Genomic DNA, 15,931 nt, shown 5'->3' with positions numbered 1-15,931 from the left:
GTCAGCTCTACTTTAAATCTTTAGGGGACATACCCACTCATCAGTTGTTTTTTATACCAGGAGATTGAGGGCATGAGGAATTCATCATTACTTTTGGTCATCAACCAATCCTAGCAAGAAAGGTACATCAGCTACTAATAATCAGGCTGCTTTGTTCTTGTTCCCTGACCTTAATGAGTTCCTCACTTTGTGCCTTTCTAAAATATTTGACTGTCTTCTTGGGTTTTTCACCTCACAGCTATTTGACAAAAACATCTTAGTCTAACTTTTAAGTTATTTTCAAAGCTTTGTTTCAGCTATGGTACACTCTGAAACCTGTGAATACACCTCCCAACATTAAGATTAAAAGAATTTGAACTAGCTGGGCTACTAGGACTCAATTGTTTTCCTTAATCATTAATCTAAGCCACAGTCTTTATGGCTCATCAGTAGAAACTCTTATGTTCTAGCTGTGTGACACTTCCTTGTTTTATTTTTTATCCTCTGCAGCCTCCACTTTATCAGAGGCAGGGGCAACATTTTACCCTACTTTTACCTATGTTAATTTTTCCACTAAACTAACCTCTATCATAATCCCTTACTATATTTATGAAGATACCTCAATCATCAAAATCCTATTTAAACTAACATTATTATTGTATAAAATCATTGTTTCAGTTAAACAGTACAGCTTAGGAAGAAATCATCTTCATAATAATTCACAGGTAAAAATGCCCAGTAGAATGGGATATTTTCTTGAGATAAACACACTACATTACAGGTAGTGGGGATCTACCCACACCCATTGACACCATACCAGATACCAGAGAAAAATGGTAGTAGCAGACATGTAAAGACACAGCAGAAGCAAAAGACATTCTGGGGTCTGTAGTCTCAGGACCTTGCCTATCCAAGAATTTGCATCAGGAATTTGCCTCCTGGTGGGCTGACACCTTAAATTTCAATTGTCACCTGCTGTTCCTCTGACATAGCCACCAGCAAAAAAAAAAAAATCTCTTACCATATACAAAATCAGTTCAAAATGGAATAAGGACTTAAATGCAAGACCCAGTTATTAATGTCTCCCTACATTCCCAAGGAAGGCACCTACTCAGAAAGTTTGACAGCATGAAGAAACTCAGTAGGGTTCCTGATCTCTTTCTTGTGGAATAGTCCACATAGAGCCATCCTATTCTTGCTCAGGGCCTGTATGATAAGAGAGCTACACCCCACTGATGGGTATACTGTAAGCTGACCAGAAGAGCTAAGTGCTTTTTAAAAGCATTTCTTCCAGGATAGAGAAAGTACAATAGAGTTTCCACAAGGTCAAGTATCACAAAGGCATAAATTGATCTTCTGGTACTCACTGTCTTGGGATAAGTGACCGAGCCACTCTGGGCTGAAATATGAGAGCTATTATTACTTTATTTAAAAAAAAAAAACTACACCTACTAGCTCCCTCTCCTTGTTTCTGTCTCTTTCTTTGCATTAGTGGATGAACAATTGGGAAACACAAGTAATGATGTCAGTAAGTTAGCACGTGGTAATTTTAAAATATGTCCATTACTCTTCATAGTATTGGAAGGTTCTTTGGAGGTTATGTAAAGTAGGAGAGGGGACCAGGGCCAGAGAGTCATCAAGTCTTACCCATCTGTGAACCTTATGAACTGCAATAATGACAATTTATTTCTGTAAATGCAGTAGTGGCACAAATACTGTGGGGGAAAACAACTACTTTCTGATTAGATTTAAGGCCCACTTTACAAGAAGAAGCATATGTCTGGTCCTGTAAGTCTGGCCAAGGACCCATATTTTGGGAGTCAAACTGGCCTCTAAATTCATGTCTCCCTACCAATGGACTAGTGCAGCTCTCAGACTATTGGTGAAATTATTAAGGCCACTCCACGTAGTTAAAAGGGAGGTTTATTTTGTGGGGTAACTTACAAATGAAGGGGTAGGTCGCAGAGTCTGGCAAAGGTATAGGGTAGTCCGGCGGCGTTCTCTGGAGAACTCTGCTCGGTCCACCTCTAGCGTCCCGCGTCCCCGGAACCAAGAGAGCCACCTCCTCCTCCTCCTCGCTCTTCCGCTCCCTCCTCTGCCCTGCCTTGTGGGCGTGATCATTACTGAAGCCTCAATGGGTGTTGGAACTTCCAGGCCAATGCTGGGATGGCTACCCACTACATCAGACCTCATCAGAAAAATTTCTCTGTGCATTGGATGGTGGTTAATACAGAAATGACTGGTCAAAACACAGAGTAAGTATCAGTAGAGTGCTCCACCATAAAAGGGTAATCTATACAAACCCCCTCCCTCAAGGCTCAGGGATGTAACATGAATCTTAAAGGGTCTTATTAATAAAAAACATGGGAGCCAGATATTGGGGTGAATGCTGAAAAATCAGAAACAGAACAAGCCATATCCAGCCTCACCTTGCCAATTCCTCAGCTGATCTTGTTTCCTCAGACTGAAAGCCTCATGAGTCCTCATCTGAATGGATCTCAGCTGAACTGCTGCTAAAAGCCTAAAAGCTTAAAAGCTTCTAGTTCCTGATCTTCACATCTTAATATAACTTTCTGCTTTCTGCCATAACTTCCTGAGATTAAAGACATGTGTCTTTCCCAAGCAAGACATGAGTTCTTAAGTGCTGGGATTAAAGGTGTGTGTGTGTCACCATGCCTGGTTGTTTCCAATGTGACTGAACTCACAGAGATCCAGATGGATCTCTGCCTCCAGAAGGCTAGAATTAAAGGTGTATGTGCCACCTTTCTGGCCTCTATGTCTATCTAGTGGCTGTTCTGTTCTCTGACCCCAGATAAGTTTATTAGGGTGCACAGTATATTGGGGGACACAATATCACACAGGGATCATCTCAGAAGAGATAGAGGAAAGACAGTAAGAGTCAGAGATTGCAGAGGACCAAAGCAAAACAGTGTCTTCTGGATATGACAGAACCAGTGCATTCATGAACTCATTGTAGCTGTAATTGTCTGTGTAAGACCTGCACAAAATCAATAAGCAACATTCTAGCACAGAGTGGGAAAGGATTCATGACTTAGGACCCCACCCCAACTAAGAAGCTGGGCAATTGGTGACTTCTGGGGGAGGGAGAGTCTGTTTTCCTTAAGGATGTGGCTCCTAGTTCATCAGTAATGCTCAAGTGGGTGACCCCACACCTACGAGCAAATGGGCAGCACAAGTTGGGCTCAGTGGTTTATTTTTTTTAAAAAAAGACAGTATGAAGCTGGGGTGGGTATAGAGGTGGGAGTGGATCTGGGAGGAGCTGGAGGAGTGGAGATGATGTGATCAAAACATGTATGAAATTCCCAAAGAATTAGTTTTTTTTTAAGAAAAATGGCAATAATGTTGTTTTACTTGACCCACTTTTTGTAAGAGGTTCTTCCCTTTGACTTTAGGTTGGCCCTTCCATTCAAGCCTCAAGTGGCCAAAGCCCTAACCTTTATTTGACTGTAGCTGCATGAGATACCCCAAGCTAGATCTACGCAAGTGAGTCCTCCCCTAAATTCCTTACCTACAAAACAGCAAAGGGAAAGGGCTATTGTTTATGGCACTAAATTTAGTGCAACAATAATTGAGACTCCTGGCATAGTTTTATCTACATGTTCTTTCCACAGCCTTGTGTCTTGTTTGTATGTACCTTAACCAACCACAATCTTCTTTGATTGTGCATCAGTGTCATTGGTTTGATTGCATTTGTAATAAACTCTGAGTCACCAATGTTTTGGTACATTAAGGAAGAAATCCTCCCCCTTGGTATCATTTTTCCAAGAGCAGGCTCAGATTTTAATTCTCTACTTTGTTCTCCCTTTCTCTTCACTCCTGTCTCTGATATGAGTCTGAATCTGTGCCTGCCTGAAGACTATCTTTTGAACCTCCCTCCCCCACCCACCCTGTGTGTGTGTGTGTGTGTGTGTGTGTGTGTGTGTGTGTGTGTTGTGTCTGTCCCCAGTAAAGGATTTTGCTCTGTATTTATTGAACAGCACAGAAAGCATCATCTGGGGAAGTAATGAGGGATACTTTACAGGAATTTTTAACAGAGTTTTATTTTTTATTTTTTTGTTTTTGTGAGACAGGGTTTATCTGTGTTGTTTTGGTGCCTATTGTGGATCTCACTCTGTAGACCAGGCTGTCCTCAAAACTCACAGAGATCCACCTAGCTCCACCTCCCGAGTGCTGGGATTAAAGGCGTGCGCCACCACCACCCGGCTATAACAGAGTTTTATAAGGGAAGTCATAGACTCCAACTGGCCCAGATAACAAACAGTATGCAGCAAACATCATTGTTTAACAGTCCATATGTTGTGTTCAGAATTTATGGCGGATATTCATTTTATAGATTGCTTTCAACCTCTATTTTTGTTGTTTTCAGCAAATGATTATTATTACAAACATGCAATCATACATGTATTACTCAGGTCAGGGGCATAGAAGAATACAAAGCTTGAGATTATAGCTCTGCATTATGTTGTAAAAGTTGGTTACATGGGCAATCCAAACAAGTAAAGGTTTACCACAGTCTTACCCTTTACAATTACTATATTTCTATTTGATATTTAATTTCCCACAATTATAATATTAAGAAAGGGTAAAAAATGACAAGTGAGATATATATATACATATATACATATATATATATATATATATATATATATATATATATATATATATATTGGTTTTTCGAGACAGGGTTTCTCTGTAGCTTTGGAGGCTGTCCTGGAACTCGCTTTGTAGACCATGCTGGCCTCGAACTCACAGCGATCCACCTGCCTCTGCCTCCTGAGTGCTGGGATTACAGGTGTGCACCACCACCACCTGGCGACATTTTAAAATATACATTATAAAGCACTTTTCCAGGATATGCAATGATTTTTTCCAATGTGAGTAATTTGACAAGCAGTTAAAAACATAGGTGGAAAGTGAATTATATTACATATTTTTCTTAATCTCTCTAAAGTTAAAATGTTGTAAGCTGTTGTCACTACAAAGTAAGGAAAGGTAGCAGGGAGGCAGACACCCTTCTGGAAGCCTCAGAAGGAAAGGGCATGTCACTGACAGGGAGAAGATGGGAGAACCTGCAGCATGTGCCTCTCCCATGAAGAAGTCCCAGCAGAGCCAATGCTAGGTCCCCATCTTCCAAATATATTCTCAGACTTAGTCTATGAGGGCCACTTTATCACACTGGGAACAGGCTAGATCCCTTCCTAAATCAAGCCTGCAGCTTCGATTTGGACGTGGCATCTCCAGCAAGATACAGAAGTAGGCTGAGAGCAACAGACTCCAGTTGATGTTGTGATGTTGTCAGCTGTACATGGGCCAACCAACCTGTCTTACAAATGGCTCCAAAATAGGAACAATGGTTCTCCTTGGCCCAGAAGAGACCAAGGAAATCAGAAGGGTATTCAACCTCAGATTGTTTGGGTGTATTCTAGATTAAAAAAAATTGTAAGTAATGAGATATACACAGTCTTCCCACCAATGGGATTAATGAGAAAATATCCCAAGGTGGGAAATGTCACTAAGCCTTGCTTTTGTGGACTATGGCAGTGGCCAATACTCTGTCACCTCTGGGGAGGAATATCATCAGATCTGAAGTAACAGAAATGTGAAGCACTGTAGAAACTCCAGAACCCAGATGCACTGATGGTCAGCATGTGTATGGCTTGGGTCTTCTCACTGCTGCTCAAGTAGCCTCCTCAAAATTGCAGTTACTACAACCAAAAACAAGCTGGTGCCCTTCTGGTGTGGTCAGTTTTGAAAACTTTGGCATATCCTGACTGAGTGTGATAAAGCTGTTTAGGCTCATCCTAGTTTGTTTTGTTTTCTCATTTACTTATTATTTGCTTTCTGTTTAGTCTCATCAGTGAGGAAACTATGTTGCGTCTATGTAGCTCATTATTTCCAAAAGGACCGTGTGCCTCAGTGAGAAGTTCTTTCAGAGGGAGAGAGCCCCTGAAGTTGTCTCCAGTAGCATGGAAGAAAGCTTCAAACTACCCTCTCTCCTTGTGAATGAAACCCACTGGGCCTGGCTAATGCATCCCAAGTTCTTCAGGGTCTTCATGAGATCCCGGCGGAATCTCTCACCCACAAAAACATAGAGAACTGGGTTCAGGCAACTGTGGAAGAATGCAATGGTCTGAGTGACCTGGAAGCAGATGTCAATATTGGTGGAAATAGTGCAATTGGAGATAAACATGGTGTAGGCATCAACAGCCTGCACTACAAGAATGGAGTTATAGGGGAACTGAGACATAATGAAAACAGTGAGGACAGTGATGGTCACCTTTAGGGCTTTGTGCTTGGATGACTTCTTGGCCTGTACCAGGGTATGAATGATGATAGTGTAGCAGAAGGCCATGACCATAAAAGGGAGGAAAAACCCCAAGGTTACCTTCAGGATCAAGACAGCTGATTTCAGCTTGGCATTCTTATCCTTAGGGTATACCATGGTACAGATGGCAATGCCAGATTCCCCACTGATTTGGCTGTACAGGATTTCTGGGGTGCAGAGCACAGCTGCCATCACCCAGATAGTAATGCAGACCATCTTGCTATACAGCAGCCTTTTCTGCCTCCAGATCTGAGCCTTCATGGCCTGTACAATGGCAATGTATCTGTCCACACTGATACACATGATAAGTAGCACACAGCTGTAGAAGTTCATCTTGTACATGCTGTTCACAACCTTGCACAGGAAGGTCTGGAATGTCCACTGGCCAGCAGCAGCAATAGCCCAAAAGGGAAGCGTGGCGAGAAAGAGCAGATCAGCAATTGCCAAATTCAAAAGGAACATGTCAGTCATAGTCTTCACTCTTGTGCAATACCAGTAGACAAGGATAACCAGGCTGTTGCCCAGAGTACCCACAATGAACACAAACCAGTACAGAGGTGGAAGGAAATGGCTCGCAAACTGCCTGACATTGTTTTTCTTACAGAAGAAGCTATTACTGAAGTTGAAATTCATGTAGTCATCTGTGGGAGCAGTGGAGTCATAGCTGTAGTCATCAAACATACCAGGAATACGGCTCTGTAAAGAATATAGATTGTGCTCAATCAAGGATAACTTTTGAGTGGTCTGATCTGATGGTATAGAATAACCTGATCCAATGCCAAGTGCCAAAGCTTTTTGATAAAGCAAAAAGAGTGTATGTGTTGGAAGGAAGACTGTGCTATGATTTCATTTAGTTTGAGTGTGTATAGTTTGTGGAATACTGATCACCTACTATTATGGTTTGAGGTGGGGCCTACTGGTGGTTATGTAATGGGGCACTACTATGGAAGACATTCATGAGTTCTTTTTGGATCCCAGTTGCTGCAATGGCAGGTTGTCATAAAAGAGGGGGATCCTTGCTCTCTCTCTCTGACTTCCTGTCTTGCCATATGACTATGTATTTCTCCTTTTATGTTGCTTTCTGCCATACTGTGATATAACCAGGAGACCTGCACCAGAGGTTGACTAGATGAGGTTGCCCAATCTGGGAGACCTTCAGCCTCCTAAACTGTAAACTGAAGAAGAATTTCTTTATACATAAACCAGTATAAGGTATTTTGTTAAAACAGTCGAAACTGACCAGTGAAAGAAATGTTTATTTAATAAATGTTTACTATCCATCTCTAAGTTAGTTACTGTGCTAACTGCTAAAGATACCAGGTAAATGAGTCTGGTTTCTACTTTCATAGAACTTAACTTATTCATGAAGGATACAGAGAAGCAAATGAACAATTGTAGTGTGGATGACAAGTATTCTGATATGATGGAAAAGAGAACTTTGGGACCACAAATGGACACTTACTTGAATTGTGTGAGTGGCTGTGACATGTGACACTCCTTTCCCCCAACTATTCAACATCTGCAAATATAAAAAGTTACCAGGAGCTCTTAAACCTACTGAAGTCATGGCACCTCTTAGATCCCTAGAAGTAAACATGCAACACAACACTTATTTGCACATACGCATGGCGACACTCTCAATTACACACATAAATGTGAATGCTGTAGAATTTCCAAGGACCCTTGCTGAAAAAAAAAATATTAAAAATTTCAAGATAGTGAGCATTAAGTCAAGTATGAACATTCTTTTGTTTGTTTGGATTTATTTATTATGTATACAGTGTTCTGCCTGCATGCCATAAGAGGGCACCAGATCTCATTATAGATGGTAGTGAACCACCATGTGGTTGTTGGGAATTGAACTCAGGACCCCTGGAAGAGCAAGCAGCCAGTGCTCTTAACCTCTGAACCATCTCTCCAGCCCCAAGTTTGGACATTTTTTTTGTTTGTTTGTTTTTGTTTTTGTTTTTCGAGACAGGGTTTCTCTGTATAGCTTTGCACCTTTCCTGGAACTCACTCTGTAGTCCAGGCTGGCCTTGAACTCACAGAAATCCACCTGCCTCTGCCTCCCGAGTGCTGGGATTAAAGGCAGGCACCATGACCGCCTGGCCAAGTTTGGACATTCTTTTTTTTTTTTTTTTTTTAAAGATTTATTTATTTATTATGTATATAGAAGAGGGCACCAGATCTCATTACAGATGGTGTGAGCCACCATTTGGGTGCTGGGAATTGAACTCAGGACCTCTGGAAGAACAGTCGGTGCTCTTAACCTCTGAGGCATCTCTCCAGCCCCAAGTTTGGACATTCTTAAATCCATGACCCCTGTGTGACCACAAGGGTCACACACCCAAGGCACTGGTCCTGACAGGCACACACAGTCACACACAGGGGGCACACATGTACTTGCTCACTCGCATATGCATAAACAGGCCCACCCTCCTGCCCATATGCACACAAGTACACATGCATAAACATATCTATACATATATGTTCACATGTCATTGTACTTCCTGTGAGTAAAAGGAGGGGGATGAATGAAATCTGGACAGGCAGATAGCAGGTGTAGGAGAATGTCAGGTCCAAAGCATGATAACTGTTAAACTGTTGAAGCCTCCATTCCACACCCACAAGATCTCACCTCCTACCAGCCTCTTCTTGGGGCTCCCATTAGGCTTTATAATCCAGAGACTTAGTCATCAGTGTCTTGCCCTGAGGGACATTCTCTGCATTTCTTTTGTGAGAGGACAGTCTCACAGCATTTCTTTTCCTTGAGATAAGTATAATAATTTTTCAAGTAATTTGTCTGTATTGAAATAGACATAATCTCTGTGAGGGTTTTGTTTTGCTTTAGGTAGTTAATATTAGTAAATATGAAAGCACAATTGTTTTTTATGTACTTAAATATTCATATTTAATAATAAAATTTCTCTGCTTTCTGTGTTATCTTTGTCTGTATAACTCACATATGCTTCTGATGGCCAATCAGCCTTTCCTAAACTATGCAGTTGTTAAATATTGGAGAATCTGAATATTGCATTTTCATCTTTGAAAATCACAATTATCCCAAGTGGATTAATCTCTGAAAAAGTCCTACAGAACTTTTTTTCATTATAATTGCATAATAAAAGGCTCTTGAGATGTTCTTTAAACTTTTCCTTAGCAATGTTTCCTTGACTATTTGAATATGGAGTAATAATCTCTGTGTATGTGTGCATGCACACATGTATATTTGGTTCTTATTAGATACCAGGACATATTAAATCAGCTGATTAAAAGCAGTAGATAATAGGAGGCTGATGCAGAATTCTGAAGCTCACACCAATAAGTCCAACCTACTTGGACCCTGGCTGGCAGGAAATAGTGGGAGAACCTCATAGGTGTCCTCTTAAGAGCTCATTGTGAAAAGCTGAGCAAAGCTCCTCTCTCTGTTTTATATATATATTGGTCCCCAGGTCTGGGACACAAATTCTTAATTTAAATTTAAAGACTTGTCTCTATGCAGTTATCTGAAAACCCAGCATCAAAAGGACCTATCTTTGGTGCCAGAAAAGTCCTGCCAACACTGGGCATGGGACTAGGTTAAAAAAATCTCAGCTCCCTGGGAAAGCCAGATGAAGTTCCTGAGTGGACTTTGAGAGAAATAAGAGCTTTGAGAATGAAGTTAAACTGTGAGAGCAGGTGGGAGGATAACATATTGGAAGGATGTCAGTTAAACCATGAAGGTGAGTAAGGATAATTGACAGTCCACACAGAATAATGTGAAATGTTTTTGTACAGTTTTGTTGTTTAGGATTTTAATTTTCTTACTTGTTTTGGTTTTGTTTGCTTGCTTGTTTGTTTGTTTGTTTGTTTGTTTTGGTGTTTTAAAATAGCTTTACTAGACTCTTAAATTGTCCCAAAGCTTGGAAGCAAATAGAAAACCCCTCTACACAGGCCACAGAGGGGGACATTTCTCCAGGGCACATAGGTTCACAAATGCAGTATCCCAGGACAGAGGCAGATATTAATGGCAGAATGAGTAAGGGGTCAAAAGAAGGAAGGAAAGAGGAAAGGTACATGAGAGAGGGGTCAGCTCAAGAGGTGGCCTGGTCTCTGGTGGGAAGAATGGGGAAGGAACTGGTGCCCTGGAGGATCCATGAAGTTGAGTAAAATGGGAAAGGTGGGTTCCTGAGCAAACACAAAGAGCTGAAAGCCTCCTGCAGATGCTAGAATACAAAGAGGAATGACAAACACCCTGGGTTTTGTCATCCAGATTTCCCCAGCACTCCTGAAGAGGATAGCATGTTCTGAAGAGGCCCAGGGAGCCAGGCTTTTGTTGGGCTAGGATTAAAATGCCTACGTCCCTCATCTGCTCCTCCAATTTGCTTGAGACCTCAAATCCTCCATCAACTCTCTCAGTCTCAGCTTGCTGGTCAGAAATAGGGGCTTGCAGCATATGCAAGAGAGGTAAGATCAGGATTTCATAGGCAGTACATTCAGTGTGGGAACCCCAGTCTCACTGAAATGCACCTGGTTCCTGTGGTCCATCAGGACTTCTCTGACCATGGAGGATTATCACTGTGGAGGGGCACTTTTATCTGGGCTGCCTTTTCAAGTTTGGCTATTTTCCAAAATCCCAAATGAGAAAACCAAGTGATGGATGGATATATCAGAAGCAACCTGCTCAGCACTGGTCCCTCAGCCTCAGAGCCCCGAGCCAAATTCTACTACTGAGGATTTAAATTTAAAATTAGGGTTGCCTCCTCACCTTACTGTGATCAAATTAAGAATATGTGTAACCAAATAAATATTCCCAGACAATGATAAGGACATATTGGTGTGCTATAGATAATTTTGTTGACAACCTAATTCAGCTGCCCCATTCTGTAGGCCTTGAAAACCTACAAGGTATTTGGAAGGAAAATTTGTTAGCCCACTGAGGAAGCTTGGTTTCAATTATCTACATATAAAATTTGCATTTTCCCTTTTATGGAAGAAAAATGTTGTAAGGTGCTTTGAATAGATTTGATTCTATAATTAATTCATCCTATACTTAATTACATTTTGCGTTAATTTTTTTTAAAATCTAGATAATGATTTGACCTGCTAAACTTGGTTCAGTTCTTGACTTCTCAGAGAAATAAATACCTTTGTATGCTTTTGAAAGGGCTGTGTGATATTATGAATGAGGGAGAACCCACCACAGGGCTTCTATTTACAAATCAAGTAGGTTCTCGTTTGCTTTCTTTTGTGTGAGCTTCAGAACACACATGGGACAAAACCCATTCTAGTCAAAAGAGCACAAAACCCCTCAGCTATTAATAAAATCTAAAATTTAATGTCACATGTCACATGCCTCTCCCAACACTGACTCTGTGTCCACAAAGAGAATGGATGTAACCAAGAATACCCCACATAGTGATGGGCATTGCTGACAGAGATCTGTAGTGGGTAGCCATTCCAGCTTTGATCTAGAAGTTCCAACCCCCACTGAGGCTTCGGTAACTGTCACACCTACAAGGTGGAGCCAAGAGAGGACCCTGAAGACCTGAGGTCCCAATGGGCCAGCTCTCTTGGTTCCAGGACCCTGGACGCTGAAGGCAGACAGAGCAGAGTTCTCCAGAGAACACCGATGAACTGCGCTTCACCTTTCCCAGACCCTGCAACCTACCTATCCCTTCACTTGTAAGTTACCCCACAAAATAAACCTCCCTTTTAACTACATGGAGTTGCCTTAATAATTTCACCAATAGAGATCTTACCCTAGAGCACCACACAGGATTCCTTCCCCATGCAGGGAAGACTGAAAAGTATGAGTAGGTGTTTCTGAGGCACCTGAGGTCATGGCTATACTCACTGTGAGTTCTGTGGGTGTCATGGTGGGTCAGATGCCAGCCAGCTTCTAGAAAGAATGGGCAAAAGTCAGGAAGAAGACTTACAAATGCACTCTAGGAACCAAACACCAAAGGTGGAGATTCAACATTAAACTTGTTTGTGTTTATAAAAAAAAAGTCACAAAAAGGCATTAGAATTCATGTCCCTTTTTAGACTAGAGTAGCATATCAGAATATTATTGAAAATACACAATGAAAGCAACAGTTCTGGAGTTGCTTACTTCTTTACTCTGTAGTTCCAGGGTTTAATGCTTAATTTCTTTCAACTTAGATAACTAGCAAAATTTGTATCTCCAGTCCATCCTTACCTGGTAGTTCATTCCCTCCTGGCTCAACTCCTGTAGAGTCTGGGAACTGCTCCTCCCTTCCCCACCCTCACCTTATTATATTGCCTAGGCATGAACTAGCAGTACCAGGTCAGAGATCCCTGAAGAAGGGTGTCCAAGGCACCCAGCTGGGAGAGAAACCAAGATTTGCATAACCAGAGTTGGACTCCTTTGTGGAAGGGTCTGTGCAGTTTATAGATAGCAGCTCCACCCCAACTCTCCATCAGTACCACACATCTTGGTGCTAGATCCAATGTGTTCTGCTGCCTCCTTTCCTGTGGCTTTCCTTTCTACTCTGCCTGTCTCAAAGTACTGTGGATTTCACTACACAAAATAAGATGCAGCCATTCTAAAAAAGTTTGTCAGTTTGGTGTGTGTGTGTGTGTGTGTGTGTGTGTGTGTGTGTGTGTGTGTATGTGTGTGTGTGTAAGCATATGTGTGTAAATACCTGTTCTTGGGAAGGCCAGAGGTCAACATTAAGTGTCTTCACTCGCTAGCTTTTTTTTCTTTCTTTTTTTTTTTTTTTTTAAATGCATATAGGTGTTTTGCCTGCATGTATGACTGTGCACCAGAAGCAGGCCTAGTGCCAGATGAGGCCAGAAGAGGGCATCAGATCCCCTGGAACTGGAGTTACAGATGTTTATAAGCCACCATGTGGGTTCTGGGAGGCAAACCTAAATCCTCTGGAAGAGCAGCCACCAATACTCTTACCTGCTGAGCCATCTCTCTAGCACCTACCTTTTTTCTTTACCTTTTGTTTGTTGTTTGTTTGTTTTATTTTGCTATGGCAACACCTCCCACTAAACCTGGAGCTCACTGTTTCAGCTACACTGGATGCCTCCTCAGAGCTGGGGTTACAGATATCACCGCTACATTTGACTTCTATTGGTGCTGAGAATCCAAATGTGTCCTCATGCTTGTACAGCAAGCACCTTAACAACGGAGCCGTCTCCCAGCCCCCTGGAGAACAGTTTGCAGTTTCAGAAAAAGTCAAAGCATATGCTTACCATACACCCAACTAGGAAAAATGCAACCCTATGTTCCCACAGAACCTTGCACATGAATCTCCACACCAGCTTTGTTGGTGACAGCCAAAATGTTCACATGACAGGAGAAGGAATGGATTGCCACTTCACACAAACTGGTATATATATATTTGGTTTTTTGAGACAGGGTTTCTCCGTGTAGTTTTGGTGCCTGTCCTGAATCTCACTCTGTAGACCAGGCTGGCCTCGAACTCACAGAGATCCGCCTGGCTCTGCCATCCGAGTGCTGGGATTAAAAGCGTGTGCCACCACTGCCTGGCCAAAATAATTTTATGCTGAGTAAGGAAGGTGAATCGAAAAGTATATACTTTTTGCTTTCACTTACATAAAACTCAAGAATGCAGACTAGCCTCCAATGGCAAAGGCATATCAGAGATTTCCTGGAAAGAGGCAGTGGAGGAGAGGAAGAGGGCAGTCTGGATGCAAAGGTGAGTGAGGAAGTTTGAGTGAGAGGATTAGAGAGACCTATGATTTTGATAGTTTCACAGGGGTAGGAAGGTGTACAAGAACAAGTTCTTCACTTTACATGTTTGTAGCTATTGTTACTAAGACTCAAAGAAGTTTCAAAATAAAGAGGAAGATAAGGTGGGGTTTTTCTTTCTTTCAACAATCAGTCATCTCCATTATCAATAAGCCCACAAGAAGCTGCCAGAGCTCCCTTTCATGCCCTTCCTCTAGCAGCTCTCCCAAGCACCTGAGTGCCTTGTGCTGTGCTTTGGAAATGAGGGAGCCACACAAACTCACAGTTTTGAAGTATTAAAGTAGAGGGTAGATGTGGTGACACCATACTGTAATCCCAGCACTTGGGAAAAAGAACAGAATTGAGAGTTCCAGACAAGCTCAGTCTATATAGCAAAACCATGTCTAAAAAGTAAAATTCTAGGGTTGGGGATTTAGCTCAGTGGTAGAGCACTTGCCTAGCAAGCGCAAAGCCCTGGGTTCGATCCTCAGCTCCAAAAAAAAAAAGTAAAATTCTATTACATAGGTAAATGGATAGATATACTGAAGATAAACAAATAAATACACACAGCCGCTGTGTCTTCTGTATGTTTAAAATTAGATCTTAAAAAAGTTACCCAAAAAATATAGGGGAAAAATGTCTTAGACATTGATCCCAAGACAGAAGGAATCCTGGATTGGGGCTAAATCTGAGGCAAGGCCATACCCTTGCTGAATTTCACTGTACCTGGTGGTAGCTGGGGAAATCCTTGTATTGTCTTTAAACATAGTTTTTGTTTTTGTTTTTTTACTTAAAAAAAAAAAATGGGTTGGGGATTTAGCTCAGTGGTAGAGTGCTTGCCTAGCAAGCACAAGGCCCTGGGTTCGATCCTCAGCTTAAAAAAAAAAAAAAATTATGGGGCTAGAGAAATAGTTCAATGGTTAAGAGTATATAATGTTCTTACAGAGGACCCAAGTTTAGTTTCCAGCGACCACATCAGAGAGCTCACAACCATTAATAACTCCAGCTCCAGGCCTCCATAGAAATCTGCACACACATGCACATACTCCCACACATATACAAACATACCAAAAGATAAATCTTTTAAAATTTTTAAATTTTTGACAAATATACAAAAGTTGAGAGAAAAAAAATATTTACATCTCCAAATAACTGATATTAACGTCTTACTCCCCCCCTCCCCTTGTTTCTAGGCATGTGTGCACTTTCTATTATTTCCCTTTTTTTCCATCAAACAAATTATGGCATTTTCTCCATCACTTAAGTATTCTTCCCCAACCTTCTAACAGAGGCTGGCCCAAATGTTACTTAAACACTCCCTCTGGGAGTCTGGTAACTTGTTTCCAATTTCTGTTTGTAATTACTTTGAAATACTTCTGGATGAATAGAAATGGGACATGCCTTTTCTTCAGAAGAATTATATTCTTCTCATTTATTCCTAAGTTTGAGAACCACAAATTCTCCCCAAGTTGCATTTGTAAATTATTCTGGGGTCATTGGCTCTTTAGGGTTGATGGATTTCTGTTCAGTCATATCCCAGTTGTCATCAAGACATCACTAAGCCCATGTTAAGATAGGAAATTCAAACTACAAAGAAAAAAGCAACCTTTGGGGGATTAAAAATTACTTTCCCACTAAATGAAAAGTACCCCTAACTAAGCAAATGGCTTTGGGAAGCAGAGATGGACTTGGAAATATAAGTCAGAAATCATTCCATATATATTTCTAGTAGTAGTGGCTTATGTCACCTGACTTTTCTTTGAGTTTGAACAGTGATCATATGACATCTGAAAATTTTTTCAAAAGAAAGAAGCCAGAAAAGGAAGGTGGTTTTGGTTACAGCAAGTTTTAGGGTGAAGACAGCAAATACAGTGATGAGGTTGGTACAAATATGAAGAAAT

General features: G+C 41.3%; 1 protein-coding gene across 2 annotated transcripts; it reads right to left on the bottom strand.

Annotated features, from left to right (window-relative positions):
- Positions 1–5,929: 5,929 nt before the first annotated feature.
- Positions 5,930–12,208, bottom strand: Ccr9 (C-C motif chemokine receptor 9). Of its 2 annotated transcripts, none has more exons than XM_036191833.1 (2): positions 12,162–12,208; positions 5,930–7,021 (listed from the first exon to the last, which is right to left on the bottom strand). In XM_036191833.1, exons 1-2 carry the CDS (start codon positions 12,180–12,182, stop codon positions 5,930–5,932), a joined length of 1,113 nt encoding a protein of 370 aa, XP_036047726.1. In that variant the 5' UTR covers positions 12,183–12,208. The 2 variants fall into 2 exon arrangements, with proteins under 2 accessions (XP_036047726.1, XP_036047727.1); XM_036191834.1 differs by lacking the exon at positions 12,162–12,208 and adding an exon at positions 7,788–7,833.
- Between the last annotated feature and the right edge of the window lie 3,723 nt (positions 12,209–15,931).

This window comes from Onychomys torridus, chromosome 7 (genome assembly GCF_903995425.1).
Source record: "Onychomys torridus chromosome 7, mOncTor1.1, whole genome shotgun sequence".
Classification (NCBI taxonomy): domain Eukaryota; kingdom Metazoa; phylum Chordata; class Mammalia; order Rodentia; family Cricetidae; genus Onychomys; species Onychomys torridus.
The sequence above is the reverse complement of the archived record's forward strand: the minus strand, read 5'-3'. Positions and strand labels throughout refer to the sequence as shown.